The sequence below is a fragment of the Paramormyrops kingsleyae genome, chromosome 8 (genome assembly GCF_048594095.1).
Source record: "Paramormyrops kingsleyae isolate MSU_618 chromosome 8, PKINGS_0.4, whole genome shotgun sequence".
In the NCBI taxonomy this organism is placed as follows: Eukaryota; Metazoa; Chordata; class Actinopteri; order Osteoglossiformes; family Mormyridae; genus Paramormyrops; species Paramormyrops kingsleyae.
Genome location: NC_132804.1, coordinates 19,637,755 through 19,663,094, shown reverse-complemented (window position 1 = coordinate 19,663,094; position 25,340 = coordinate 19,637,755). Strand labels below are relative to the sequence as shown.

At 44.2% G+C, this 25,340-nt stretch overlaps 2 protein-coding genes and 1 long non-coding RNA gene across 5 annotated transcripts; 2 read left to right on the top strand and 1 right to left on the bottom strand.

The window, feature by feature from the left end:
* Positions 1-717: 717 nt before the first annotated feature.
* On the bottom strand, positions 718-5,077 carry myl9b (myosin, light chain 9b, regulatory). Its single transcript, XM_023836353.2, has 4 exons — positions 4,919-5,077; positions 2,604-2,805; positions 1,819-1,980; positions 718-1,427 (listed from the first exon to the last, which is right to left on the bottom strand). Exons 2-4 carry the CDS (start codon positions 2,785-2,787, stop codon positions 1,252-1,254), a joined length of 522 nt encoding a protein of 173 aa, XP_023692121.1. The 5' UTR covers positions 2,788-2,805; positions 4,919-5,077; the 3' UTR covers positions 718-1,251.
* Positions 3,982-21,119, top strand: LOC111856414 (phosphatidate phosphatase LPIN2). 3 transcript variants are annotated; one of them, XM_023836348.2, is made up of 20 exons: positions 3,982-4,034; positions 10,520-10,720; positions 10,811-10,906; positions 11,191-11,417; positions 11,583-11,687; positions 11,887-11,995; positions 12,680-13,265; positions 13,778-13,871; positions 13,978-14,162; positions 14,259-14,352; positions 14,539-14,608; positions 14,726-14,815; positions 15,270-15,343; positions 15,675-15,804; positions 17,510-17,658; positions 18,137-18,223; positions 18,799-18,951; positions 19,053-19,167; positions 19,256-19,359; positions 19,439-21,119. In XM_023836348.2, exons 2-20 carry the CDS (start codon positions 10,529-10,531, stop codon positions 19,581-19,583), a joined length of 2,805 nt encoding a protein of 934 aa, XP_023692116.1. In that variant the 5' UTR covers positions 3,982-4,034; positions 10,520-10,528; the 3' UTR covers positions 19,584-21,119. The 3 variants fall into 3 exon arrangements, with proteins under 3 accessions (XP_023692116.1, XP_023692117.1, XP_023692115.1); XM_023836349.2 differs by lacking the exon at positions 3,982-4,034 and adding an exon at positions 6,120-6,256; XM_023836347.2 differs by lacking the exon at positions 3,982-4,034 and adding an exon at positions 9,807-10,046.
* Positions 21,120-23,096: 1,977 nt separating this feature from the next.
* Positions 23,097-24,738, top strand: LOC111856432 (uncharacterized). Its single transcript, XR_002841138.2, has 3 exons — positions 23,097-23,578; positions 23,822-23,876; positions 23,961-24,738. It is a non-coding gene; the product is annotated as an uncharacterized lncRNA (long non-coding RNA).
* The last annotated feature ends 602 nt before the right edge of the window (positions 24,739-25,340 follow it).

Here is a 25,340-nt window from a genome sequence, read left to right as displayed (position 1 = left end):
TGTCACGCTGCTGCACTTTCTGACTGGGGCTCTTGAGTTGCATGCCATGTGTTGCCCTTCCACTAGGGGGTGCCACACTGCAGCCTGTGACGGCTGGAGTTCATACAGATTTGTTTATGCTAAACTCATCTGCATGAACTACATCATCAAACTCTCTATCAAACTGATATGGTAATACCTGAGGTGGAAAGTTCGGGTCCACAAAGTACAAATCCGGACCAAGGTTTTATTTCAACCAACCAGTTCAGCATTCAATGTCATTCACAGAATACTCAGGTGGTTGGTTAAAACAAAACCTTGGTCCAGATTTTTACTTTCTGGACCTGAACTTTCCTCCTCTGGGTAATACCCCCTACTTTTATTGAATTTTCGGGTATTTATGGCCGCCTTTGAAGCCTAAGCCCCCCTCCCCCACCAATGTGTTTAGGGTGAAAGTAATTTCCATTGTCTGTCGTTCAGTTTAGAGGCCAAAGCGAAAAGATAAGGAGCTTGGCTGAAAAAAAACCCACTAGTAGTCAGATAGGCTTGTTTTCCTCCAATTGTGCCAGTTTTCCCATTACTGCTTGTACAAACCACAAGATATGGCAGCGATTGTTAAAGCCTTTATCAGCTTCATGTACACCTTCCTCTGAGTGATGAAATTTGGTCACGGTTCTTCGGTTTGAACTACGATAAGAGTGGAATGCGTCATGTATCGCAGAATAACCTCAAATCACATAAGGGAATATTTTTATTATTCCAACAGAGAATACAAATGGTAAACGACAGCAGACGGAGTGCATCTCTAAGGTAAGGGACCAGTCATCATGCCTGAGGTCTTCCTTTAGCCCTTGAATGACCCAAATCATCTGTTTGGTGGAATGTGAAAAGCCCTTAATCTGCAGATCTTGATGACCTGCCTTAAAGCTGATTTTAGATCCACGCTTTGAGTTTGCGATTTTCATGGTGGTTACACATCTTGCACAAGCTGGTACTGATAAAAAGTTAAAAAGTGCACCCTTACTTTTCACATCTTGAACTGCGTTCGGGTATTTAAGTCACTTTGGGAGAATGGTGATGGACTTGTGCCAAGGTTTGTGGTGAGACCTGCTATGGATGCTGGGTGATTAAACCAGCACATTTGGGGGAAGCTCACTTTTCACTTGAAGACAACTTCCTGTTTATTTTGGCATTGAAAGTATAAGTGCAAATGCGGAAGAGTATTGCAGTGAGCGACAGAGGTCATCGGTGGAAGAAGTAAAAAGCCAGTCTCTAAATATCATCCTTGTCCTTGGCACCATGCTTGAGGATGCGTGTGAATTCGGAGTAGTTGAAGTTGCCTTTCTTGTCAATGGGGGCCTCGCGGAACAGCTCGTCCACCTCCTCGTCAGTGAAGCGGTCACCCATGGTAGTCAAGAGCTCTCTCAGATGGTCTTCATGGATCACCCCTGTAATACATCACCATTGTGCTTCCAGAATTGGAAATCCACATACCAAATAAACTGGGTCTGCGTCCATTTACCAGAGTAAATAATCAGGACATGGATAACAATTACTAACTATGGAACTATTCGCCCGCTTGTGTTACTGTAGATTGCTTTAGAAAGACACACCCGGATAATTTACAAAATAAAATGCACTGAAAAGAGATTCAGACTAAACACAAATTAACAGCAGTTTGTGAGCTGTTGCTGATTAATAATGAGCTAGAGATTTTTAATGTTTTATAAAAGCCATGGGAATATTTTAACAGTTATGCAGTATATATTGCCTACAAATTGTGTGATACAAGGCATTGTTATAGCTGGTCTGGATAAGGCTGACTGAAATCCATCATACCGGATCCCTCCTCGTCAAAGCAGGCGAAGGCATTGCGGATCACATCCTCGGGGTCTGTGCCGTTGAGGCGCTCCCCAAACATGGTGAGGAACATGGTGAAGTTGATTGGGCCTGGTGCCTCGCTCATCATGCCTTCCAGGTACTCATCCGACGGGTTCTTACCTGGGATACACACAGTGATGGCAGCTTAATTTCATTTCCTTTTGTAAGCGTAATGAAGGAACGCGGCTTCATTGTCAATGCATGGTGGAGTAACTGTGCTCATTAATCACTTCCTGTCTTAACCCACATTCCTTTGTTTAATGGTTGCCTTGGGATAAAATGAGTCAGAGATCAGCAGTGCACAACAACCACTTGACTGACTTTGGGTTTCGACTGTTTTTTTTCTTCTTCTTCAATTACTACGATTTAGGATGTTCTGGAAATACTATGCAAATTTTCTTTCATAATTCTTTCTCAGTTCTTCTACTATGCCTGCATATTATCATGAAATAGCTTCCCAAAACATAATTTTACTCTCAATCTTGTTCATCCTCCTTTCATTAGGCTGGATTTGAAATGTTTACAGCAGGCCTATTCAAATCATGGTCCACAAGGGCCGAGTCCTGCTGATTTTCCAGCCTACCTTTACTAGTGAGCCAGGTGTGAAGCCTCTGTAACCAATCAGAATCAGTCATTATTAAACTGCCTGGGAGAACTGAAAACAAGGCCTGGATTTGGAGTCGAGGGCCATTATGGATTCGGAATCACAGCCCATTATACTCCCAAGCTTTCTACTGACATACCAAGAGATGCCAACATGTCATGGAGGTCCTCTTTGTCAATGAAACCATCACGATTTTGGTCAATCATGTTGAAGGCTTCTTTGAACTCCTGGATCTGGGACTGGTCAAACATGGCGAATACGTTTGACGTGGCCCTCTGTGGGCGCTTCTTTGTGGTCTTCCCCTTGGTGCGTTTGCTGGACATCTTGGTGGCTGGATGGATCTGTGGAAAAAGGAAAGCAACAGGCGTAAAGGGCCAATGGATGAGTAAATGCATATGCAAGATGATCAAAGAACCTCTGAAGGTCACAAACAAGGACTTAGAACTTAATGATGACCATGATGAGTAAAATTCCCAAAATCAGCACCATGTGACTTGTCCATATTCTTCTTGTATGAAAATTTTCATTGAGGCTTTTATAAAACATTGCTTTTAGAAGCCAAAGGTTATTTTAACAGAAAGAGAGCACTTTTTAAACAGAAATGCCATAATTCATCTATACTAGATGTTTTACTGTTCACTCAATACACTTGGTTTCTACATTAAAGCACAATCCCTGAATATTAATCATAGCTATATATTTTATCTATATTAAATAATGTTAAGTAAATAATGTAAATCCAATAATAATTTGTCAAAATCAAATGTGTGACTTGATTGCAAGAGATTGCAGAACGTCCTTATGAATTAATATCAGTAAAAAAAAAAATCTAGCATTCTGTAAAAAAATAAAATTCATTCTGTCATATTATAACCAGGGACCACCTTTGGAATGTGAGGACAGACTTCTGTACAGTCCTGGGTATGGTGATGACTGCCTTTTCCAGGCTTCAGTCCAGATATGGGCTGCTCTTCATAGATGCACAACTACAATGTTGTATATACAACGCTGTGCATCAGCAGACATCAAGACGTCCTCTAGTAATCCTTCCTACTCCTGATCCTCATTTTCCTTATCTGCCTGAGGACCACATCGCCCCTCCTTTCTACTGCACGGATAAATTAAACAAATCCACAGCGATGATGGAAATGAACAAATGACAGTCGGGTCTGCCTTATCACTCTCTCATCTGTGTGCATTCAAAATGTTAGTGTTTCACCACCACATGCAAATCTGGCAGCAGAGATGTCATTTCACACTCTCTCTTTTACATAATAGGGCAATTATGATTGAATCGATCACTAGCAGAAGAATTCCATTCACTCCCATCACGTGTCATGCGAGAGAGGTATTATTTACACTTAATTGAATACTTTGTTCATTCTCTCAGAATCTCAGTTTAACAAAGGGTGGAGGGAAACATGCAGCCCATCCCAGAACACACAGAGTACACCCTCAATGGGAAGGCAATGCGTCACAGCACATGCACTAAGGGAGATTCAGAGAAGACAGTCCACCTGGTCCACTGCCTCAGACTGAGCAAGGAAACCCACAGAAACACAGAGTGAGGGTAGGAAACAGATCCACAACCGTTTCGGTGTGAGGTTACTGTGCCACTCTTCATTAAATAATTATTGACTTCGTTCATTAGTATAGGCCATTGGTTAAATTCTCTGCAAGACTAAATGTTCTCTCAGCTAACAGTTAATGTTCAAACAACTGAAACAGTAAATCGTTTGATTAAACACTTACAATCCTATTTCTAATTAAAATAAGTTCCTCATGCACAGCTGACTTCTGCAGCGAAATGAAGTAACCTTTCATCTTGACCGTTTTTAACAAAAGGCAGGCTTATAAAATTACTACTTTTAAACACCTTGAACAAACCATATTAAAAAGAAAAAACGGAAAAAAGCACATAAAATACATCTACGTCCTTGAACAATGTTTATGTATTTAAAATTTACAAATGGCATAAATTTGCTACGATCGTGGTGTTCTGAATGACTGCTTTTAGCTAGGTGTCTGGTATTGCTTAAGTTCATCTGGCAATATGTAGCGCGAGTTCACATTTTTTTTGTTCCAAATTGCCTCAGTGAATTACATCCCTCACTTCCTTCACTTGCACGGATATAAGTGTCTGGCTCCCTACAGGGGCATACAGTTGTAGTGTCAACAGAGTGCGAAGTCAGTACAACTTGACAGACATTGAGTACAGCAAGAGATAAAATAATGGCTTATTTTTTATCTGATGTAATTAGTGGCAAAGCCTACAGACCACCGAGCTGTGTGGAGATGGAGGATCACATCGTGATCGTAAGAGTATGCAGAGCATACCTGTCTTGAACGGTTATAGTGTCATAATTAATTCTGCATTGTTTTTAAACGGACATATAACAAAAAAAAACAGCACAAATCTCACTGTAGATGGCAAAAGAAGAATATAAAGCTCACCTTGAGTTCCTTAGAGGAATTATATTAGGATTCCAATGCTTCTGTCTAGTCGTGCTTCCCAAGGAGAGAGACCGTTAGCTTAAAGTTTGTTTAAAGCATCAGCCTTGAACAGCGCACCTCCATCCTCCCTCCCGGCCAATGGCAGGCCGCCTTTCTCCCAAGGATGCCCCGCCCACAGCCGCGAGTTACCCATACAAGGCAAAAGAATGTGCTGGGTGCGCTCTGTTGCCACTGCTGTGGATTTCAGGATATTTGGGAGTTGCTTAGAATTTACAGGAACTGAGATAAGACTGCCTTATTTAGAGAAAAAAAAGCAGTGTGTACTTCTGTGGGCCTGTATCTGGAGCGACAGGAGGCAGAGATCTGCACTCTCCGGCTGGCCAGGGGCTTAATAAGGCAGTGAATTCTCCCATGACTGATTCCTCATTGTACTTCTTTGGGATGCCGTCGCTGCAGCTTGGTTTTTATTGCTGTCAGCCTTTTCTGTGCTACTGCTCTTTACTCCACTTGCATGGAAAGTCTTTATGAAAATATCTTACACATTTCATTACATGCGAACGCTTTGATTCTTATTGCGTGGACGAGCTGAGAAGTTTGTTTTTTTCGCATTAAATTCACATGGTATTATGCAATATAATCACAGCAATTTATAGCACAGAAACAAGCTATCATACTGTAATCACCAAACAAGGAAATGCCGTTGTAGTAGTGACAAATTATTCCCCTCGTTTTACAAAGAATTTACAAAGTTTCTCGTCAGCAAAGTGCATTGTTTGCAACACTGTCATACGCACAGCATCGGTGGGTTTGACACCAATAAAACCTGGTCCCTGGGCTTATAGAATACAAATTTACATATCTCTTACTGGAACTAAAATGTATCAGTTCCATGCTCAAGCATAAACTCAGCTCCACTACGATGAGAGGTCCTTTATTGTGGTGTTTATTATACAATCCAAGCATAAGAGAATGGTTTATGCAGCGACCGACAAGCATTGCACAGTTCTATGATGTCGGAGAGACCAGTTCGCTGCAAGACACAAAGGAGCGCCTTTCGAGTAATTACACGTACTTTCCACATAAACAAAAGAAACACTGACGTAGTTCTTACAAGAGTGAGTAACAGCGTCACAACCGGAAATAGGAAGCTACCTCTAGGCGGCGCTCTGTCGCAGTCATAGCTGACCCAGAGTCAGTACCCCATTGTGTACCTACTGATCTAAGCCGTGGCCAGCAGTGCGAAATCTGATTCCAGTTCAGATTGTAAAGCTTCTGAAAAAGTTACCGGCGCCACATTGATCATCGTCCACGGTGATGCCCCTTTAACCAATCGATAAAGTAAGTGAATTTACGTTTTAACTTTTTAGTTTCAACGTCGAAAGACTGGTTTTAGCATCATTGGGCTTAGTATTACATTAGTTAGTTAACAAGCTCGTTTCGACGATATTTTTGTGTGACTTTATTGCAGTAGGTGTGCACAGCGTTGTTGACAGCTGAAATGTAATTGTTAGCCACTTAGCTTAGCAGCCTGGGCTAATAATTCCATCCACTGAGCGAGAGACACAGAAACACGACGAAGAACGTCAACGGCGCACAGCACAGATTAAACTCGGGCACGATACAACACAGCAACTACTGGCACCTAGAAAGAGCACAGAGATACAAAGTGTAACAGCACATCTCTTTACCACACACACAAAGGATACAAAAAAGGTTACAGCTCATGTTTAACATTGTTGCATTAGTCAGGCAGTCATGGAATAGCAACCGTCTTTCTCGCCAAAAAGGAAGGCTTCGTGAATCCGCTTTGTTACTCAGCTTCATAATCTAGTTGTATATTGAATTTACTTTAAAATGAGACTTTATTTGCAAAGTGTCAAAAATAATATTGTCACATGACTGTGTGTGTATTTATATGTATCGATTGGTGTAAATAGAACGTGTCTCTGTAAGTTGACATCTTTTTTTTTTACTTAAGTGTCAAAAATTAGTACTTCATTACATATCAAAACGAATGTCTAGTTTTTATGAGATATTTTGAAGAAATTGGACAGTAGCTTAAGTTTTCATAGCCAGCATGTCCATGTGGGTATGTGTTAAGACATAATGCCATTATAGCCATAAGTACCCAGGCACACCCAGACAGTGTTTGTCCAGCAGGAACATGCTTCCCTGCCCCCCAGGACACTGCCTGAGTCCCATCTGTACATCCACTGCCTGCACATATGAAGTTTGCAGGCTTTTTAAGTTATAAGCTAAATGTTATATTGCTGTCATTGATAATGACTGATGTGTGAAAAAATTAGTGGTAAAAATTTAGCCCAGTTTATGGAAGGACAAGTAGATGGTAGAATACAAATGGAAAGATATGTGGCATTTTTATTTTGAATTCAGCACATTTTACTCTACCAGGGTTTTGTTCTCCAATCCCTCTCACAAATACTCGCTACGCTGGCTGACTTTGTTGATCCAAAAAAAAAAACTGCTTTCTGTTGCAATGTGACCAATACAGAAAAAAACACTTGAAATTTCCTGTCCAAGGAAAGGGTGAGCAATCGGCATGTACAGGGATCATGTTCTTTCCAGCAGAATTTCCATTTCTGGAATTTGTTTGCTTAAAATGATATATCACTCCTAAATCCTCCTTATGACTTGCCATCAGTGATGATGTAAATGGCTTGTGTCATGTTAATATTTTATTGTTTATCTGAAAAATTCCAAAACCTTTGTGTTATTTCTGGTCGAATCCTACCCAGGCAGGTTTGGTTCAGATAGTCGGGTCCCAAAAGAGAGCCATCCAGTGTTTACAATCTGGTTGAGAGGAGCTTGACCATTTGAGGATTGACCTGTGCTGCACCAGTCAGAGTGTGGAATTCATCTGTGTGTGCAAACTCGCGTCCTCTTTGTTGAAAGGTCTGTTGGGGTTGTACTCATGTGACAGGTCCTTGAACCCCATGTGCATAAGCTGCAGCACTGCAGAATGGTGGAGGGTGCCGTGGGGTTGGGGTGGGGCAGCAGGAAGCAGACTATGAGGGTGATAGGGTGCAAAAATTTTGTGGAGAAGGGAGACTGACTAATCAAGTAGGTGAAGGGGGGAGGGGGGTTACTAACGGACAGTGGAAGAGGAATAGAGGCAGGTGATGCGGGCAGTTTTGGTGTCCAGTGGCAGCTGCAAGTCCAGGGATCCAAACCTTGCAGAAATGGGGTATCTCCCCCACTTTCTGTGGGTAAGCAGTTGGGAGTATTTTAAATAAGGATTTGTTTAAATATCCATCCATCTATTTTCTGTACCCGCTCATTCTATTGAGGGTTGTGGGAGGTCTGCAGCCTATCCCGAAAGCTAGTGGCACAAGAGAGGGACCAGCCCAGGATGGGGTGCCAACCCATTGCAGTTGTTTAATTATATTTGTCTTTGTAGTGCACAGGAGATCATCTTGGCTTATGGAGGTATATATACAGAAAGTCTTGGGATGCTTCCTTAATTCTGTAAAAATGTTGCGATAACAAAAGTCCATCGACAAACAATATTTAACATATCTACACGTCTTCCACTCAGACATTTTCTTTTTATTAAGTATTAGAATATTTTGACTGGCTCATTCAGTTCTATTCTTGCTATTTTGCTGTTGATTGCAATTGTAGTTACTGGCACCAAAGGGATTTTATGTTATTGCAAAGGTGTTATTAATTAAAAAGCACCCAATGAGACTGCTCGTCAATGAAATAAACAAATGAATTATGTGATTAATTTTATTATAAAGCCAATAAATTTGCAATATTTTTACTGAATTAAGCAAGTGTCCAAAGGGTTTCTGAGCACTGTACATTTGCTACACGTAACTGTTCCTTTGTTAAAAACATTCTTTTGTTTCTGTTATGTGTTCTGTTATAGTCCACTGGTCCTCTGTCTGATAGGAAAGTGCATTGCAAGTTCAGGTTCTGGAAGTGTCACACTGATTTAATGCTCTGTGCTTTGTTCTGGAAGAACGGCAGCTGTCTTGGGAGGCTGAATAAAACCTACGTTAGAAAATTCATCGTCATAATCGATTTGAAAGTAATTTGAATATTTCATTTTCAACACACCGGAGAACCTTTACCCAATACATTTTAGATGTAATTGGCAACATTTTGAAAAACACATTTTTAAAATGGTTGTTTTTTTCGCTGGAGGATAAATGTTGCATTTTTATTTTCAGTTACTCTCAGGTTGCTGCAGACATGTACTTCCAACAGGTGTACAAACATTTGAAAACAAGTTACTATTACACTTACTATTACTCATGGCATCCTTCAGTATTATTATTCATTACAGAAAATTTGGTGTAGTATAAGGTTTTCCACAAAACATACTAGCATTCACAGTAGCTCTTTTTATTTTATTATCAGGAATTGGTATTAAACAGCTTTATTGAAATACTGGTAGTTCCATTTCTGGTGAGGTCCGCAGAAGTTAGCCTGGCATCAAATCATGACTGAGCATTAATTCATATTTGTAGTATAAATAGTCCAATTAAGCTTGATGTAATTTCCATTATGAGATTCAGCTGAATTATTTCATTGGACAATGAGTACTCAAAGCAATTCACTTTGATGAATAAAGTTTAGGAGGAAGTCAGAATTAATAGGTTTAACCTCCTGAGACCCTACGTCCTCATATAAGGACATCATTTTAATTTGAAACTATTAATTGTTCAAAAAAATAATGTTTGGTTTTTATGATTATGAGGTCCTACTAATCCCAAATAGCTAAAGGAAATAAAACATGCAGACCAAACAAAAGCCCGGGACTCAGGAGGTTAAGCCCAGGAAGGATCATTGTGTACTTGAATTTGGACTTTGGTCTTATTACTGTAACAGATTTACTCATTATAATAATACTACCAAACATTTATCCCATTTCCCTAGGTTCTCTTTGGAGGTGCTGTTACATTGAAACGACAGGATGACCTTAGTACATGTTACTGACATAATTAGGACTCCATATTGATTTTGATGCGGAACTTCAGATAAAAAATTGTACATTGTCCTATAGCTACCACTTCCTAGTGACGTTTAGCCTTTTGGAGTTGAGGAGTCAGGCTCGCAGGAAGTGATTGGCCACTGAGAAACGCCACGGCAGCTGCGGGTGGTACTGCTATATGTCTTTCATCTATTCCTCGCACATTCCTAGATAATTCCTGAAAAAAGCAATTTTTTACAACCATTTGTCTTGTTATGTTCTGTTTGGTTAATTTGCTGACAAATTTGAATTTCCATTTCAAGTAGTAGTTTTTTTTGTTTGTTTTTACTTTTGAATAGGGGCATTTTCCCCTCTAAGTTAGGGTTAGGTGTATACCTGTGTTTTTTGTGTATGTCTCTTTAAGGTAAGAATTGCTAAGCAGTGCACTTAATTAGCCAGACACGTATATTGTATTATTCTCCAGAGTGTTTTTGTTGATGCATGAGCTTTTGTGGGAGTGGGGATGGTATTGTTAGCATAGCAACACCATGGACCTCGTGGACTTTTTAGGTCATCACTCGGCGCGGGTTCGTTTTCGGGTTGGAGCCATCCTGTATTGCACTCTGTCCAGTGACGCCTGCCCTTCCCTCTGTCCCCTGCAGAAACAGACAATGAACTACGTGGGCCAGCTGGCAGAGACTGTGTTCGTGACGGTGAAGGAGCTGTACAAGGGTCTGAACCCAGCCACGCTCACAGGAGGCATCGATGTCATCGTGGTGCGGCAGCCCGACGGCTTGCTGCAGTGCTCCCCCTTCCACGTGCGCTTCGGCAAGCTGGGGGTGCTGCGCTCCAGGGAGAAGGTGGTGAGTGGAGGTCACCGTCTATGGGCCGGAGGAGGATTTGGGTTGGGGGGTGGGGCACACATTCATTCTCAGCCCCTCTCTGTCTTGTAGGTGGATATTGAGATCAATGGCGAGCCAGTGGAGCTGCACATGAAGCTTGGTGACAATGGAGAGGCCTTCTTCGTGGAGGAGAGTGAGGACTTAGAGGTGAGTGGGCGCAGTCAGAGGCCTTCTTCTTGGAGGAGAGTGAGGACCTGGAGGTGAGTGGGCGCAGTCAGAGGCCTTCTTCATGGAGGAGAGTGAGGACCTGGAGGTGAGTGGGCGCAGTCAGAGGCCTTCTTCTTGGAGGAGAGTGAGGACCTGGAGGTGAGTGGGCGCAGTCAGAGGCCTTCTTCTTGTAGCTAAAGTGTCATATGTGAGTCATTTCACTGAATGCAAATGATGATGGGTGAAGTGATAGCGGTGACATGCTCAGGCCATCTCGTCCCCAGGAGAGGCTCCCGGCACACCTATGCACCTCCCCCATCCCCATGGTAGATGCAGAGGACGACGAGGCCCCCGACTCGCTACCCTGCCCCGGATCCCGCAAGAAGAAGCGGCGGCGCCGGCGGGCGCGCTCTGACGCCCACCGGGAGGAAGCTAGCTCGTCCTCCGACGAGAGGGAACCTGTGGAGGCAGAGGGACACAAAGATGAAGCTCATCTTGCCATTCTCTCCAGGTGCGCGACGCTAACCCTTAGCCATTAGCTGCCATGTGGGACGCCACCAATGGCAAGGTGCTGGGTAGCATGAATAAAGGGAACACTACGTGATGCTAATGCTAAAGCTAGCCAACGCCACATTCCGTGTCCCCCATATAATTCCACTTGTTTTGGTTTGAGCAGCAAATCTGTGTACTACTCGCTGTCGGAGGAGCCGCAGGATGGGATGGGGAACAGCCAGTCCCGAGAGCTCTATCCCTACTCCGATGGGGAGTGTGCGCCTGAGAGGTGAGGCCTTCCTTCTTGCCCCGAAGCAGTAGTAGCATGGCCATCTTGGTTCATCTACATTTAGTTGTTGATATAGTTGGAGCAGTGGGGTCCTACTGGGACTCAAACCTATGACCTTTTAGTCACTAGGGTGCATTGTAAATCTGTGCTACCTGCCAATTCATTCGTTTCCCATTGTGATGTCATCACTCCCTTCCAGTGTGTTCTACAACCGGGCCTCGTCCCCTAAGAGTGACTCAGAGCTGCTAATGAAGTCCATCGAGTCTTCAGGACCCCAGATGCAGTGGAACTGGGGGGCCTTCCCAAAGGTCAGGGGTCGCTAGCCGGGGCCCACAAAAGCATACAGACTTCTGGGAGAATTGTATCGCACTTAATTTCATGTGTGTTGTCTAGCACTGGACATTTTAATGTAAGATGTTGGTGCAACATGGTTGATATGGAAATAATATATATAATATTATATATTATAATGCAATTAACGAATCAGAGGAATTTTCTGCTTAATCCACGCCCACCGCTAACACAGGTGTATAATTAAGCACAGAGTTAAGAGAAGTCACCTGGAACAATCATTATCAACAGAATGGGTGGTTGTTGTACAGGTGAGGTTAGTGACTTTCCCCTTGGCAACATCACAGGACACCATCTTTCCATCAAATCAGTTTTCCACATTTCTGCCTTGCTAGAGCTATCCTTGCCAAACAGAAGTAAAGTGAGTGTGAAGGGCAAAACATCTGTTGTGAAGTGGTCAGCCACATAAACTCACTGAAATGGACCTTCACCCAATATCAATTCAGTCTTGAATGGTAGCAAATCCCACCAGCAATGTTCCAACATCAAAGTAAATTTTTGCCAGAAAAGTAGAGGCTATTGAAGTATCAATGAACTGAAGTATGTTTCAGATGCGTCCCTGAGTTTCTCCATCATGGCCGGGTGGTGGTGCTGTTTCTCAGCGTGGTCTCCAGCGGTGATGCCCCACTTTGTGTTTCCAGGTGTGCGTCAGTGACAGGCCGGCGCAGGAAGTGCAGCACATGGCCACCATTCCACTCTCGGAGAACACGCATTTCCGCACCATCCGCCGGCAAGATTCCTTTGATGCAGACCCTGACCTCCAGGAGAGCTGCGTGACCATCTTGAGACCTGAGCCCCGGCCGGGGGGGGTGTGGAGAGCGGAGGACTCCCCACCTCCCTTCACCGCACCTGTTAGCACCAGCTTGCCACCGTCTGAGTACGACCCCCCTGGGACCTGGGACTCAGAGCTGGGTACCGGAGGCCTGCAGGTGGTGGTACTTCCTGACCCACCACCAGATGGAGGTGGTGGCCTGCCTCAAGACGACCTGCAGGGGGCGGCAGAGGGAGAGACCTGTGGCCAGTTGGGCGCTAGCTGTCTCGCCTGCGTGGTGGTGAGGGGGGAGGACACACCAACGACTGCGACTGAGAGCTCCCCCAACGGTCAGGTGACCGGGATGGCTCTGGTGAAGGAGGGGGCCGAAAAGAGCGAAGAGGGCGGTACTTGTGAAAATCAGAGCAGCTCCCTGGAGACAGCCACTAAAGAAGACACACAGGAGAAAAAGAGAAGTAGGAGCAGCTCGGCCGTGCTTCCCTGTCCTCCCCGCCCTCCCTGTCCTCCCTGCCCTCCCTGTTCTCCCCACCCTCCCCGTGCTTCCCCGCCCTCCCTGTCCTCCCTGTCCTCCCCGCTCTCCCCGTGCTTCCCCGCCCTCCCTGTCCTCCCCGTGCTTCCCCGCCCTCCCTGTCCTCCCCGTCCTCCCTGTTCTCCCCACCCTCCCCGTGCTTCCCTGTCCTCCCTGTCCTCCCTGTCCTCCCCGTGCTTCCCCGCCCTCCCTGTCCTCCCCATCCTCCCCACCCTCCCCGTGGGCCGAATGGCCTCCTCTCGTTTGTAAATGTCTTATGTTCTTATGTTCCTATAATCAGCCGCCCTCGGGGCCTCCTCCTCGCTGGCGGCCCCAGGCCATCGCCTGCCCTGCCTGTCCTGTCGCTGCGCCTCTGATTATGAGTAATGGTTTTTGAAATGTTGGATTGATAGATGAAAATCTGTGCTATAACAGCTGCACTGAAACTTCTTCCCACAGGTAAGCGAAATCAGCACCTGGGCCCAGCAGACATCTACCTGGACGACCTTTCCAAACTTGACCCTCAGGAGGCATCTCTTTACTTCCCTAAAAGGTGCTCAGTCCTGCTTTGTGGGCCAGGCCTGAGACTGTCAGGATTGGAAATGGAATTGTTTTTAAAAAGTATTATTATTATTATTTATTTATTACTTTTTTGACAGCGATATGGATCTCAGCAGTCGGGGGGTGGAATCAGGCTCCCAGTCCGGAAACCAGTCCCCCCAGTCAGTGGGCAGCGGGGCGATGGACAGTGGCACAGATTACCTATCGGACTCCACTGGGGACCTGTGTGACGTCACCTTGTCCCTCTGTGGCAGGGTGGTAGACACGAGCCATATTGACAAAGGTAAAGGACAGGGGACTTCTGAGTGGCCGGAAGCTCCCCGCCGTTTGCTGTGAACCCTGCTGTTGATGTTCCTCTCTGGGTCTATCCCCGTTTCAGCAAAATTCATGGAGCACATCGTAAGCTTTCAGGATCTGGCCGAAAACCCAGGGATCATCGAAGACCCCAATCTCGTCATCTGCATCAACTCAAAGTCAGTCTGGGCTGGGTGGGGAAGAGACAGATCTGTACAGCATATATTAATTATGAATCATTTTCTATTCCTGGAGTTTAATGCAATTTCATAAAAATAGCCCTTTTTAATTCTAACGATGCTGTCACCTGAGTTGCAAGTTATATCTCAGATCCACCAGTTATGAACCAGTGCTTCCCATTTCAGGTACTACAACTGGGCTGTAGCCGCTCCAATGATCCTGTCAATGCAAGCCTTCCAGAAGAATTTGCCCAAGGTACTTCATCAGCCAGGGCAAGCTCAGAACACCTAATTGTGTCCCACCTATACCGGTACTAGAACCTGAAGACAAAGCCAGTGAGCACTGCCTGTTCATCTCCCTCTTCCTCTACAGGCCACCGTAGATCAGCTGGTGAAGCAGAAGATGCCCAAGAGGTCCGGCCGGTGGTGGTTCTGGAGGCGCAAAGACATGGACAGCAATCAGGTATAGCTTTCCTAGAAAGTGCACGATCCTGTCATCTTTCTTCTTTGAATGACCTTGAATAAGCATGTTATAGATGGTTATTGACAGGCTGAAACCATTAGGCTGTGACCAGAAACATTATTAGCAATTAGGGAAGAAACACATTTTGCTAGTTTCAGACAGACCTAGACATAATATAAGCTTTTTTTTTCGTATCACACAAAAATTGGTCAGGACAGTATATTCAGTGTCAGAAGCACATGGCATATGCAAATCTCAAACATTCTTTAGAATTTGTGTTCTGTAATTTTGTAAGGGGTTTGGGGGATAATTCATCAGCAATGCTGGCAAATTCTGCATGTTTTAGTTACTGCTGAGGGTTTCATATTATAATATACTATAGTTAAGGTGAGGTAGATCTGAGTACCTTATTACAGAGGACCTTTAGCTACTTAACTGTCCCTCTGCATCCCAGGCAGAGTCCCAGCAAGGTGGAGAAGGAGCCGGACCAGAGGCCTTTGAACCATCTGCTGGTCCTTCAGCCATGAAGTACGGAACCCATTCTCTCCTCTGACACCAAACCAGCTTCTTCCAAAAAGACCCACCATATCTGCTTAAAACATCATTTTTAATTTGCTATTATATTTGGCACATTTAGAATTAGAATTAGAATTTGGTGATCAGTGGTCATTGTTAACACAGCACAGCACACAGTACGCAACAATGAAATGTGTCCTCTGCATTTAATATAACCATTGCGATTATTTTTGATTTTCGAGATGGTACTCCAAAACATTGTTTTGGTATTTCATATCTTGATTTGTAATGTGTCCACATTGGACTAAGCTCACATGACCAATTGGTTTGTCTCTCTCCACAGGGGCGGGACTTTCAGTGATGACGACGACCTCGGGCGGATGAGTGAGGCCAGACTGACAGAGGCTCAGTCCACCACACACTGTATCGCTCAGATGTACCGCAAGTCGCTGCGTCTTTCCTCCGAGCAGATAGTGAGCACCTGCCCCGCGAACTGGCCCACACTGCCCCCGACTGTCATACCAGCCAAATCACACTGGCCTGCATTGACCCATGTTACCCATACTAGCTCACGCTAGCTCACATTAGCAACTTACATTGCGATATTTTTTTATTTAGCAGACGTTTTTGTCCAAAGCAACATACAAGTGAAAGGAATAGCACATTACAAACATACGTTTGTCAAGCAGTCGACTAGGTATAAGTGCAGCTAGGCTGAGCTTCCAGTGAATGCCCAGTTACAGTACAGAATTTAGGCTGAGCTTCCAGTGAATGCCCAGTTACAGTACAGAATTTAGGCTGAGCTTCCAGTGAATGCCCAGGTACAAGTGTAAGCAGTATTTGAGCATAAGCTGCGCAACAACTTCTAGCAAAGCAAGAAACTAGAAAAACTAATCAAGGACCAGAAAGTGCAACATAAGAACATTCAGGGAATGTGAAAGCGACATCAGACTAGTAGAGGAATTCGTGGAACAGATGGCTCTTGAGGCGTTTCTTGAAGGTGGAGGGAGCTTCAAATAGTGTTTGCTGACTGAATGGGCCAAGATGGGACATAGGTCTTGAGGAGCCTTTTGATGGAGGTCAGCCACCAGCCATCCTTCTCTCTATCTGATGCGAGCACCAATAGGGAGCCAGAGAAGAGAGACGAAGAGGGATGTGCCCATGGGGATACAGTGGTACCTCGGTTCTCGAACTTAATCCGTTCCGGACTCCGGATCGAATCCTAAAAAGTTTGAGTTCTGATCGAATTTTTCTCATAAGAAATAATGAAAAACCAATTAATTGGTTCCCAGCCCCCTAAAATTACACCTACTTTTTTTTTTTTTTTTTTTTAAAGCATTTAAACACAAAATGAATAGGATAAAACAAGAAGAGCATTTTTTTCTTAATGGCTTCCAAAACGATAAAGATCTTATCCCAACATTACCCCTGTCCTGCCCCGATCGTCTGCTCCTTCTGTGTGCCACGCCCTCTCGTTAACCTCGTGTGGGATCCCCATGTGATCAGCTGTTTCTGGTTTTTGTCATTAGTCCTCTGTATTAAGTCGGCGTTTCAGTTTGTTTCCCCAGTCCGGTCATTGTGTGCATTCGACTTGCTTACAGCGCTGGCTTAAAGCAACGCATTCTGATCCTGACGCAATGCGTATGTATTGCGACCTCTCACCCGGCTGCACAAACTGGAACCGCCTCCGTGACGACACACCTTTGCCCTTATTGGCTGAAGAGTTTAGTTACACGCATGACGTTTGTATCCCAGGCAGTTCCGATGCGTAATCTGCTATTTCTCCCGAATATCACGTAAAGCAGTGAGAACTGGTTTTCAGTTAATTTACCTGGTAAAATAAAGTTTAAATAAATGACATAAATCCTCTAATAGTACACGTAAGTTAGTGGTTTATTTATTGTTAGTTACTGTAATGTTGCGCTGCTTTATTTGGTTAATCGTCCAGTCTGTGAAGAAGGCATTCAAGTAAGAATTGCATTGTAGTATGACTCATTTCCTGGCGCGTACAATTTATATTAGGTCAGCATTCACGGTTCGACTTCTGACATTCAGATCGAGTTCTAGGTCAAAGTGATTTGTCCGACTTTCAAGAAATTTGAGTTCTAGTGAGTTTGAGAACCGAGGTACCACTGTATCTGCCACTATATATGCTTGCTTTCTTTCCTTCAATCTCAGGAGCGTTTGAATCTGCGGGAGGGAGCCAACCAAGTTGTGTTCAGCGTAACCACACAGTACCAGGGCACGTGTCGTTGCGAGGCTGCTATCTACCTCTGGAACTGGGACGACAAGGTCATCATCTCAGACATCGATGGCACCATCACAAAGTGAGTTTGTGGATGGTTACCATGGGATGCTTGAACTGAGGAAAAAAAATCATGACCTTTGAACCCCATACGGCTTGCTGAATAGCGCTGAGTAGAATGAATCATGACAAGGGTCTATTTGGGGTGTAATTCAATATTAACAAAAACTAACAACTTAAGCACACTGCTCATAATTTAAAATTAATCTATAATTTGTATGGGAAATATTAAAATGCACAAACAAACATAGATAATAATCATAGCCTTTTAAATTGTTATTAGCTAATATGGTCACTTCCTACTCCCAATAGGTTAGCTAGAAATGACAGTTATGCTCAGCGGCTCATTAATGCAAACGGCCTGCTTCTGCAAACAGCCAATCATGTGTGAGCAGCTTAATATATACAATGTGCAGATGGGCAGAAGTAAACAAGCAGCATGCTGTCATTTTTCACGTGAGGTAGCAGCTGGGCGGATGTGCTTCACTCTGTCTTCACAGGTCTGACGCCCTTGGGCACATTCTGCCGCAGCTGGGGAAGGACTGGACTCACCATGGCATCGCGAAACTCTACCACAAAATCCACCAGTAAGCTCAAGTGCGACATGCATGCATTAACATGAGAGTAACCTTTTTTAGACTGCATGCCCTTAGACTTACTGGCATCCATTCTCTTTTTGCAATTGCTGACCCTTTATGCTTTTACACACTGATCTTTAAAGGAGTAAAGCCACTTTCAATGCAATTCAGTTTATTTTAGTATAACGCCTTTCACTACAGAGTCTCCCCAAGGCTATTCATGGGTGTGTTGAGATATATTACAACATAAATAATACAAAAACAGGGAGAAGGAAAGACAAGGAAATTAAAGAAATAAAGCCAGATGACAACAGAGGAGAGGAACAAAAACCTCCCAAGTAGGGAGACAAAAACTTCTGGGGGTTGAAGGTCAGCTGGCTGTCCAACCCCCCCGGGCACGCTAACATTATAGGAAAATATCCTTCCATTGTTGTGATCCTGTGCATTTGGGATGTGTTGGGATGTGTTCTCCCTATCCCATGGGGATGACAGGTCTATGTACCTATCTTTTAGCAGCCTGTGCTGATAGTCAGGCTCGGTGCCCTGCTTAGTGCAGTGTCCACTACTGCCTGTCTTTCCATCAGGAACGGCTACAAGTTCCTGTACTGCTCAGCGCGTGCCATCGGCATGGCAGACATCACAAAGGGCTACCTGGACTGGGTCAACGACAAGGGGACGGTCCTGCCCAAAGGGCCCGTTCTGCTCGCTCCCAGCAGCCTCTTCTCTGCACTACACAGGTACAGTAACCTCTTATGCCATCATCGCCCCCTACTGGGGTGGGGGAGGTTATTTAACTAGCTCTAAGGGTAATATGGGATGCCTTTGTGGTCTCCTGCAGGGAGGTGATTGAAAAGAAGCCAGAGGTGTTCAAGATCGCCTGCCTGAGTGACATCCGTGACCTCTTCAGCCCACAGAAGCAGCCTTTCTATGCAGCCTTTGGAAACAGGACCAATGTAAGATATTTCTGGACGGTCGCCACTTAATATTCTGTAGCGGTTTCACGCAGTGATCTTGCATCCGCGTTTTTGCCGCCTTTTGCAGGATGCTTATGCTTATAAGCAGGTGGGAGTGCCGGAGATGAGAATGTTCACCGTCAATCCCAAAGGAGAGCTGATCCAGGAGAAAACCAAGGGAAACAAATTATCGTGAGTAGCTTGTCCTCGGCGTCTGGCATGGAAGTGTTGGTGCCGCTGTGTGACAGGCTGCTCTTTGTCTCTGTGTCAGGTACTCGCGGCTGAGTGAGCTGGTGGAGCATGTGTTCCCCCTGGTGGTGCGGGGCAGGGCCTCCTCGCTGGACTGTCCGGACTACAGCCACTTCACCTTTTGGAGGGAGCTCCTCCCACCGCTGGACCTCTCAGAGCTGGCGTAGGCCGCCCTGTGCCTGATCGCTCTCACTCTCTCACCTCATATTAGAATAGAATGACCTTAATTGATCCCAAAGGGAAATTCCTCTCTGGAGCTCTAAAAATATGGCTTAGCAGTGATCCTGCCTGGTGCCAATGGGACTTCCCTAGGACATTCATGCAATTCTGCACAGCAATTCTGTAACAGACCAAAGACGCAGCATGTGAAGTAAATGTCCAACCTTCCTGACAAACTGGGCAGTTTTTTTTTTTTTTTTTGCTTGTTTATTTTTTAGCACTTGATATTATCTGACACAAAATGTGCAGAATTTTGCAAAGGGATATCGCAAATGTCCATACACTGTAACACTACCCGTGTCTTGCAACCATGGTAAACGATGCAGGGCCTCCATCTGCACAAAGTTCATCGAACCCAGAGTCAGTCCTAATCTGTGTGCCATCGCTCAAGCCGCACATCTACAGTTCAGAACCAGGCCATGTCAGGACCGAACTGGCCTGCTGACTATAGTCAGCAAATGGAATAAATGCTTATATTCTTATGCCAAGTGTCTGTTCCAGCACCCAGACAATATACATATTTTTATTTTGAAATGCAAACTTCAGTTATTCACAAGAAACCACTATGTACATTTTTGCATTGATTGCATAAATATATATCTGCATGTCTGCTATACAGCAAAGCACTAGAATAATTCTTTGACATTTAATAATGTATCAAAACATGTCTGAAAGGACCAAATGTTTACAGCTGGGCTAATATATGCATATTACAGAGGTCTCCTTTATAAGCTGAATTTTCTTCCGGGAGTAACTGGACCTGAAGTGCCATTTTATTTATGTCTTGTTTTGGGATTGTTTGTGTTTGTTTGTTTTTTTATTCCCACTGTTGTTAAAGCCAGTTTCAGTCATTTCATAGATTTAATTTCACTGTTGAAGTGTTGAATTTTATTCCAACCATAATGTATGTATTTGCATAAGATAAAGTTTTTCAAATAGCTGTTTCTCAAGCCTAGGATAAAAAAAACCTAATCTTCATTACTTCAGGTGAATCTATGGATCTGGAGTAAAGTAAAGACAGAGCAATCAATATAATGGTTAAAGGGCAATATGTTAAATTTATAAAGAGAGAAGGGTGGCTGACCTTATTTTTTCCCTCAGTTTTATAATCGTTATTTGTCATTATTTGAATACGCTTCAACTTCCATTTCAGTGCAATGCAAAATTGACAATTATTTGCAATTATAAAAAGCACATTTAATAGTGTCTGTTCTCTGTCCTGTGATACTTTGTACTTGTAATTAACAATGCCTTTTGTTGCCTTTAACCCCCAAGGTTTGCCAGAGCTAACCCTTCTGTTGCAGCAGCAGCACAGTAAGATGCTGGAGAGACTGGAGAGGAGCTTTGCTGAGGCTGGCAAACTTGGCTGAATGTGACTAGGGCTCATTCACACTTTGAGGGTGGATGTCAGACTGCTGTACTTCCATCTGATATAAAACTATGTTGGGGGAAATAAAGTCATTGAAGAGACAGTTAAGAAAATGCTCTCATTTTAGTGTGTGGTTTTGTTCTAAGGCAGATGTGTTTTAAAGAGCTAATTTATGTTATTTATGTTAAATGTAGGATTGGTCAGGATTGGTCTTTGACAGTGCTGGTCAAAGCCTCTTGTGCCCAACAGGTGCTTCTAAGTCATAGTGTGTTATGTCTTTGATTACATTAACTTAACGTTAATTTCGATATCTCAGATGGAGAATAATACAGGGCCGCCAACTCGCGCATCTGACATGACAGGCGTGCTTTCAGACCCACACGGGAATTCTTACGGCAAACCGATATTATTCCGTTATAAACCTAAAATTAGCTACACCAAAAATGTTTGGGCAGTTTGCAAACCCTACAGACTATACTTACAAGGTAATAAAAAAACTGCTCCATGAAATGGAAATTAAAATGATCAACCTACAAAGGGCTGAATTCAAAGAGACCCCGAAAATCAAAGTGAAAAAATTATGCGGCAGGCTGGTCCATTTTGCCGAAATTTCATTGCAGCAACTCAAAATCGTACTCAGTAGTTTGTATGGCCCCCACATGCTTGTATGCATGCCTGACAATGTCGGGGCATCCTCCTAATGAGATGCCGGATAGTGTCCTGGGCAATCTCCTCCCAGTTCTGGACCAGGGCATCACTGAGCTCCTGGACGGTCTAAGGTGCAACCTGGCGCCGTCGGATGGACTGAAACATAATGCCCCAGAGGTGTTCTGTTGGATTTAGGTCAGGCGAGCGTGGGGGTCAGTCAATGCTATTAGTTCCTTCATCCTACAGGAACTGCCTGCTTACTCTTGCCACATGAGGCCGGGCATTGTCGTGCACCAGAAGGAACCCAGGACCCACTGCACCAGCGTAGGGTCTGACAATGGGTCCATGGATTTCATCCTGATACCCAGTGGCAGTCAAGGTGTCGTTGTCTAGCCTATAGAGGTCTGTGCGTCCCTCCATGGATATGCCTCCCCTGACCATCACTGACCCCCCACCAAACCGGTCATGCTGAACAATGTTACAGGCAGCATAATGTTCTCCGCAGCTTCTCCAGACCCTTTCATTTTGTAGGGCTCTGGCAGTGCTCATTCTGTTCCTCCTTGCACAAAGGAGCAGATACTGGTCCTGCTGATGGGTTAAGGACCTTCTATGGCCCTGTCCAGCTCTCCTAGAGTAACTGCCTGTATCCTGGAATCACCTCCATGCCCTTGAGACTGTGCTGGGAGACACAACAAACCTTCTAGCAATTGGCATGTATTGATGCGCCATCCTGGAGGAGTTGGACTGTGCTGTGCAACCTCTGTAGGGTGCAGGTATCACCTCATGCTACCAGTAGTGACACTGAATGTAGCCAAATGCAAAACTAGTGGGAAAACAGTCAGAAACGATAAGGAGGGAAAAATGTCAGTGGCCTCCACCTGTTAAACCATTACTGTTTTGGGGGTTGTTTCATTGTTGCCCCTCTAGTGCACCTGTTGTTAATTTCATTAACACCAAAGCAGCTGAAACTGATTAACAACCCCCTCTGCTACTTAACTGACCAGATCAATATCCCAGAAGTTTAATTGACTTGATGCTATACTCTGATTAAAAAGTGTTCCTTTAATTTTTTTGAGCAGTGTATATACATATATCGGCTATATATGCGTGTGTGTGTGTGTAGCCCGCAGGCTGAGTCTCATGTCAGCCAACTGACATGTACAGTTTGTACAGTTTCATTTATTGTCTGTGTACTAGGGAGTATGTAGCAGCCGGAACCAAATTCCTTGTGTGTCCCAGCAGACTTGGCGAATAAAGCTGATTCTGATTCTGACCAGAGTTGGCAACTCTGATAATATGAGCCAATATTTTTAATAGAGTTGAATTTGTATTCTGAATATGAATAACTGCATATGCGATTAAATGACAATGGTGTGGATCATTTGACAGCCTACTTAACTTAGAATGTCCGTGCTAAACTTAATTGCCACACCCTTCCCCACTCCCTGATGACGTAGCTGTCGGCCCTACAGAGGGGGTGAGTACTTCTGTGGGCGCCGAGCCTAGTTCAGTAACGTGCAAAGACTTGATGCATTATTAGGGTTTTCCATTAGGTGGCAGCATTGATTTTCACAGAGCCGGGATCCAGAAAGAAAGGTTAGAAGAAGAATAGTCATTATGGGTGATTTGGATGAGCGATTGTGTGAGGAGGTGCGGAGGAACCCGCACATATATAACGCGTTTTTGAAAGAGCACAGGGATATATTCCTGTGCGGGAATTCATGGAAGCAAATCGCCCAAACATTGGGTAAAGATGAAAGTTACTGTAGGGTAAGGTGGAAATATCTGAGAGACAGATATGTGAAAGCAAAACGGAAAACCGCTGGAAGAAGAGGCAACAAACGCTCACCTATCCTAGCCATGCTGGGCTGGCTGTCAAGTTACGTTAGTCACAGGGATACGGACTCCAACGTGGCCAGTGATGTGGTAAGTAGCGAATTGCACTAACCCAAATTAATTCGCTGTGTGACACTATTGAACTAGCTAGTTGTTTATAAGGGGTAGCTCTAGCAGCTAAACCAAAAACTTATCTGAACATTATATTTGTGTTGCACCTTGTTGGCTCCGACTAAACAAACAAACAAACGATGCGAATATCGGCTAATTTGAGTGCGGAATGATTGATTGCAATAAAATGTGTTTTGTGCACCGTGCATGTGAGTATTGCAGAATCAGTTTCTTGAAGCGACTGGATCGAAGGAAGGAAACACCGTCTACTTTTTAGGTAGTGCTCTGGGACAGCATTGCTTTTCAGCATGTTACCTGGTGCCTGTACATTACGTAATGCATCCTGTTATCGTCATTTCAGACCGAGGGCTCCAGTGAAGCTGTGACACAAGCAGGCCCGCCGCGGAAAAATCCCAGGCCCGCTACAAAATTATTTCAGCTGGGCCCTCACGACGTGCAGCCCCTCCCCCCTGGGCCTCCACCTGGGTCCGGGCCCGGAACAACTTCCCCAGTTGTCCCACGGAAACGGCAGTCCCAAACACTGGAATCGGAGTGCATCGCGTCGGGGCCCTCTGTCGCTGACATGGAGCAGGAGACATTTTCAGAAAACTTATGCCTGCCGCCTCCACCACCATCCCCATCCCTATCGGAAATGTCAGACCAGAGCTCACCTGAGTCTCCATTTCACCACTGCCAAAGATCAAGAAAGAGGAAAGAATGCCAGACTTCTTTGACTGAAGCAGTGATGCTGCGTCTGCGGAAGATTGATCAAGAAGGTGGCTGTGAGGAGCTCTCCTTTGGGCGATATGTTGGCCAGGCACTTCTAAAAATGGACCAAAAAACAAGATCCTGTGTGAAATTTGAAATCAATCGGGTGCTGCACAAGTGGGAGATGGAGCCACACCGTGATGGAATTGTCTGATACCTGCTGCATTACAGGCACAATGCATATGAGTACATCTAGTGAACTCTGCTTTTACAATTATTTTGAAGATGGGCTCAAATTATACAATTCATAGGGCTGCACCATATTGGGGGAAATAGCTTTGTGATATTTCACATTTTTATAACTATTGTAATATTTATTAAAAATGAAAATCTAGAAAATAAAATCCAAAATAAAACACAGCCAAATAGAACCTGTATTGTCTGCCAGTAGAATTTCTCGGATGATTTGTTGTGGTGAGCTGTGCTGATGCAAAGCAGTGCCTACAAATCCCTTGTTTTTGCTAAATATCTATGGAATCCAAAATATTTTCATAGAGTGCAAGACCGTGGTCTTTTGGTGACTAGTGCTTGTTCACTTTTCTCCTCCACTAATTTTTCTTAAAGTTCTCACATTGTCTCAGTGACTGAAACAGCAAGGATGAAAATTATTATGCTTGGATTGGAGAGTGTGTGCAGGACTCATGTGACCTTTGCATTGTGTTTTTTAACATGCAATATGATATTGAGTGACTGTTGCGGTCCTTGCCGTGTGATTACTGCATGTACATAAAGCATGATGTAGATATTAACATCGTAGCTTACATGCAGTGACCATCTAACCCTTGTCAGGGGGACACTATGAGCTACGACAGGGTTTGTAAGCTACCATTTCAATCAAAAGGATCTGGATTTCACTTAAGCACTGAGTTCTTGCTGTGTGCTGATTGGTTGGTCTCCTATAATCGTGCATCTGTCACTGATGTTAATGTGAAACAGCTGGATTAGTCTTTCAATCAAGGAAACAAACCAGTAA

Bases quoted from the DNA above. Each gene is read 5' to 3' on its own strand.
- myl9b (XM_023836353.2), bottom strand. From the start codon at position 2,787: ATGTCCAGCAAACGCACCAAGGGGAAGACCACAAAGAAGCGCCCACAG. The intron at 1,981-2,603 runs GTATGTCAGTAG...TGTGTATCCCAG, and splicing joins TGACATGTTGGCATCTCTTG to GTAAGAACCCGTCGGATGAG. The intron at 1,428-1,818 runs GTATGATGGATT...GATGTATTACAG, and splicing joins CTTTGACGAGGAGGGATCCG to GGGTGATCCATGAAGACCAT.
- LOC111856414 (XM_023836348.2), top strand. From the start codon at position 10,529: ATGAACTACGTGGGCCAGCTGGCAGAGACTGTGTTCGTGACGGTGAAG. The intron at 10,721-10,810 runs GTGAGTGGAGGT...TCTGTCTTGTAG, and splicing joins TGCGCTCCAGGGAGAAGGTG to GTGGATATTGAGATCAATGG. The intron at 11,996-12,679 runs GTCAGGGGTCGC...TTGTGTTTCCAG, and splicing joins ACTGGGGGGCCTTCCCAAAG to GTGTGCGTCAGTGACAGGCC.